This window comes from Amphimedon queenslandica, unplaced genomic scaffold (assembly GCF_000090795.2).
Source record: "Amphimedon queenslandica unplaced genomic scaffold, v1.1 AMPQUscaffold_9448_Cont18519, whole genome shotgun sequence".
Taxonomy (NCBI): Eukaryota; Metazoa; Porifera; class Demospongiae; order Haplosclerida; family Niphatidae; genus Amphimedon; species Amphimedon queenslandica.
Genome location: NW_003550280.1, coordinates 1 through 3,698, shown reverse-complemented (window position 1 = coordinate 3,698; position 3,698 = coordinate 1). Strand labels below are relative to the sequence as shown.

The following is a 3,698-nucleotide window of genomic DNA, read 5'->3' as shown; positions in this document are numbered from 1 at the left end:
GGAACAGGAAAATCTTAGTGCTTTTACGCATCATTGTGGGGCTCATGGTTTGATTTTTGCTAGTACTTATGAGATTTATCCCACACAGTAAGCTAAAAACATTTAAAGTGTATTATGTATATAGTCTACTAGTAAATTTTACAGATCGTGTATGCATGTGCAGTCCATGAGTTAGAATCTATGTAGATAGCCCTAAGTGTGGAGTGGAAGAGTGTCATATTGGTGTAAATTTTGATTGTGGTATGGCCCCTTTTGAATTGAATTAAACTGACTACTCTACAGTACTCATAATTTGTAATTTCCCTTGTTGCCAAAGGTCAGGCGGTCAGGCCACATGTTTCCAGCTGCATGCCCTTACTAATTTTGTAAAGCCTCACTAAATAGAAAGCTGCTCCTAGTAATGAGCTGTGTATAAAAATAATATGATGCCAGCTTTAGGGGATAGCATTTCAATAATGTCATGGTTTTATACTTCATATGGCACTGATTAGTTGCATTTTTAACTGAGATGATACCCATACTCCTGCAGCAATTGGACATTTAACTCATGTGGGGGGGACTAGTCCCAGGTTTTCAACTATTGGACATGAAGGAGGAGGGTATCAGCACTTGACACTCAGCAATGTACTATAATATTAATTCGAGAGATGGGTGCAGGGATAATCCTCCCCAATCACAAAACATTTAACTAAAATATAAATTCATTTTAATCCTATGTACTAGCTCCTTAGCTTGCTTTTAATAATGTTTGATCACGTCAAGCATAGCCTTGCGTATGATTTACATGTATCATCATTTCTGGAATGTTATTACGTGAAAATTTTACGGTACATAACATGCATGCGTATATTATTTTTCAATAGGATTTTGGCTTAGTGCTCAGTTTCTTGTCAATGGATTTTTAAGTTACTCCAAAACTTGACAAAGTCATGTCTTGTATGCTACATTTAGCGCAGGATTATGGATAGGAGAGGATACATTACATTTTCTGATGCATATAAATGCTCTTATGCAGCGTCAAAAGTTTGAACTGATACCAAAATTTTTATTGATACTGAAATTTGCTCCAAACAAATAAAGTTTGCTGTTTATTATAGGTGTGCTGTTTTGGAAAGCCCTGCTTTAAATCAATTATGTCAAGCATCTAAGATTTATTTGTATAAATTTATTTCATAATAACTTTTGCCATAAATGATAAGAGATCTATTCCGTCCTTATCTAACTATGTACAGTAATATCATGTAATATTATAATGTTCACGTTTTTGATTACATCTTTAATTTCTATATAGCACAAATTGGAGACCTTGATTACTTACCTGATACTACAGTTGTTGTTATTGGTGGTATGAGTTTTCATGGAGCAATGATAGCTGAGTATTTGCGCAAAGAAGATTACAAAGTTATTTTACTTGAAGATTCTCTCAACATTGCACCTGTTCCACTCAAATGGGATCGTTGGTCACAGTTAACAGTTGATAAAACTTTTGTTGATTTCTCTGATGAAGCTAAACTAAAAATGAGTTTACGTGGTGCAGCTACTGTGTTGTATGTACCTACAGGATTAATAGACATGGAAACGATGACAAATGACCCCATTAAACAATATCAGTTAGGATCATTGACTTTGGCACACTTTCAAAAACTTTTACTTCTTATTTCAAAAGTGCCTTCCATCGATCAGGTCATATTGCTGTCCACAGTTGATAAAGTTTCGAGCTCAAGTTTAATTCACAAGACTTGGCTTTCAACCCTAGAACAGCTATATACTCACTCATATCACAGTAATGTTTTGAAGACAGGTGCAGCTTTGATTAAAGTAAATGGAGTCTTTGGTCCATGGAAAGAAACTGATAAATTTTCTAATGCTTGTTGGTATATTAAAAGTGTGGTTCACCTTGTTAGAAAAATAACTCATGCCATTTCACCTGGATTTGTGACGCATGATTTCACTACTGAGTGTCAAAAAGACAAAGAAGGAGAACCTGTTACAACATCATGGAATAAAAGTTATACAAGAAGCCTCAAAAAGAAAAAATATGTAATTTCGGGAGCTGTGTTAATTTTTAATGAAACTAAAGCTTATTGGCCGTCTCATGTTCATTTCAATGATCATAAATACTTTAGAACTTTTCTTATATCAGCAATGAGGAGTGCTCCTGAAGCAGACATTCTTATTATTCATAATACATTGAGTGATGATGTTGTCGAGAAGCTTCTAGTTGCATGTCCATCATGCCAATTTAAACATGAAGACCCTGTAAATATGCGCATTTCCCACGATCAAAGACTGTACCTTCTTTATGATTATTTGCTGGATAACCCCGACATAAATTATTTGGTGATCTCAGACATTCGTGATGTTTCTTTTTTCGCTGATCCATTTCAGTAATGAAAGAAATCGGTGACTACATCTACACTGGTTATGATGTGCCTTTTTATAGTGATAAAATGAAGACTTTGCCGTGGCTGCGAAGAATGCTTACCACGTGTTTTCCTAATCTAAAATATGCAGAAAAGAATGAAATTTTAAATTTGTATGGAATATTGAACAGTGGCACACTAGGTGGATCAAGACATATTCTCCTTTCACTATTGAGTCGTATGATTCTTTATCTTGATATAGCAAGTCTTGATGGAGTCTGTGATATGGTAACAGCCAATGTTGTGCTTCATTTGCAACAATATGATCACGTTTATCCTGGTTATCCATTCAGTGGATCATTTTTGACTGGGATTGCTGGTCAGCAGGGAGTTGCAATCTGGCACAAACGTGGGCGGAATGCTATAATTTACTTTTAGAACCTTTTTGAGTAACTTATCATGCACACATTATACCTCACATGCACAAACCTCTCTCTTCTATAAACTTATAGTATATTATATTACATATTATACTTATAGTATATTATATTATATTATATTTTTCTATAAACTTATAACTTATATTTACTATTTGTGTAGCCACTCTACTATATGTATTTAATAATGATTAATGATTTTAATTTTGTTTGTCCCTCTAATTTTTGACTCCCTGTTTGTGGTAGCGATTTCTGATATAAGTCACTCGGCATTCTTTACGCAAAGTGGCAGCAAAAGCAACAGCTCAATATTTTTTAAATATTTAAAAGCTAAGGCTAATGTATTATACAGAGTGTTCATAGCCACTCCAATTAAGAGCCATTGTGCCCATTACGGAGATAGCTTGATTTGGGAGGGCTGATTTGAGTACAGCCACTTAGAATAATTTTTATTTTTTGTATAAAAGACCAGCTACATAGCAAGTACTTATAAATTGCACATATAGGTGAAGACAATTTCAAGAATTTTTCATAAAATTAAGTAAAGGTTATACAACGAGGTGGAGGTATCTATGGCATTTATCATACCGAGGGCCGTAGGCCTGAGGTATGATAAGGCCATAGATACCGACACAGAGTTGTATAACCAACTTCTACCATGTACTAAAATAAACAAATAGTTTACTTAGCAACAGTTAGCAACAGCAATGCATTCCCATGGTAGCTTTTGCGCGTAGCAACAGCGCACTATAACAGTTTGAAAAATAATATTATCTTCCCAACAATGGCTGTCTCTGTCTCTGACATCTCAAGTGAAATAGACAGGCAAATAGAGGAGTTTCTTTCACAAATTACGGAGGAGCAATACCAAGACTTCTTAAATAACTCCACCCAGTGC

General features: G+C 34.8%; 1 protein-coding gene across 1 annotated transcript; it reads left to right on the top strand.

Moving 5' to 3' along the window:
* Positions 1–6: 6 nt before the first annotated feature.
* Positions 7–2,423, top strand: LOC109590805 (uncharacterized). Its single transcript, XM_020006680.1, has 2 exons — positions 7–87; positions 1,292–2,423. Exons 1-2 carry the CDS (start codon positions 69–71, stop codon positions 2,389–2,391), a joined length of 1,119 nt encoding a protein of 372 aa, XP_019862239.1. The 5' UTR covers positions 7–68; the 3' UTR covers positions 2,392–2,423.
* Positions 2,424–3,698: the final 1,275 nt, after the last annotated feature.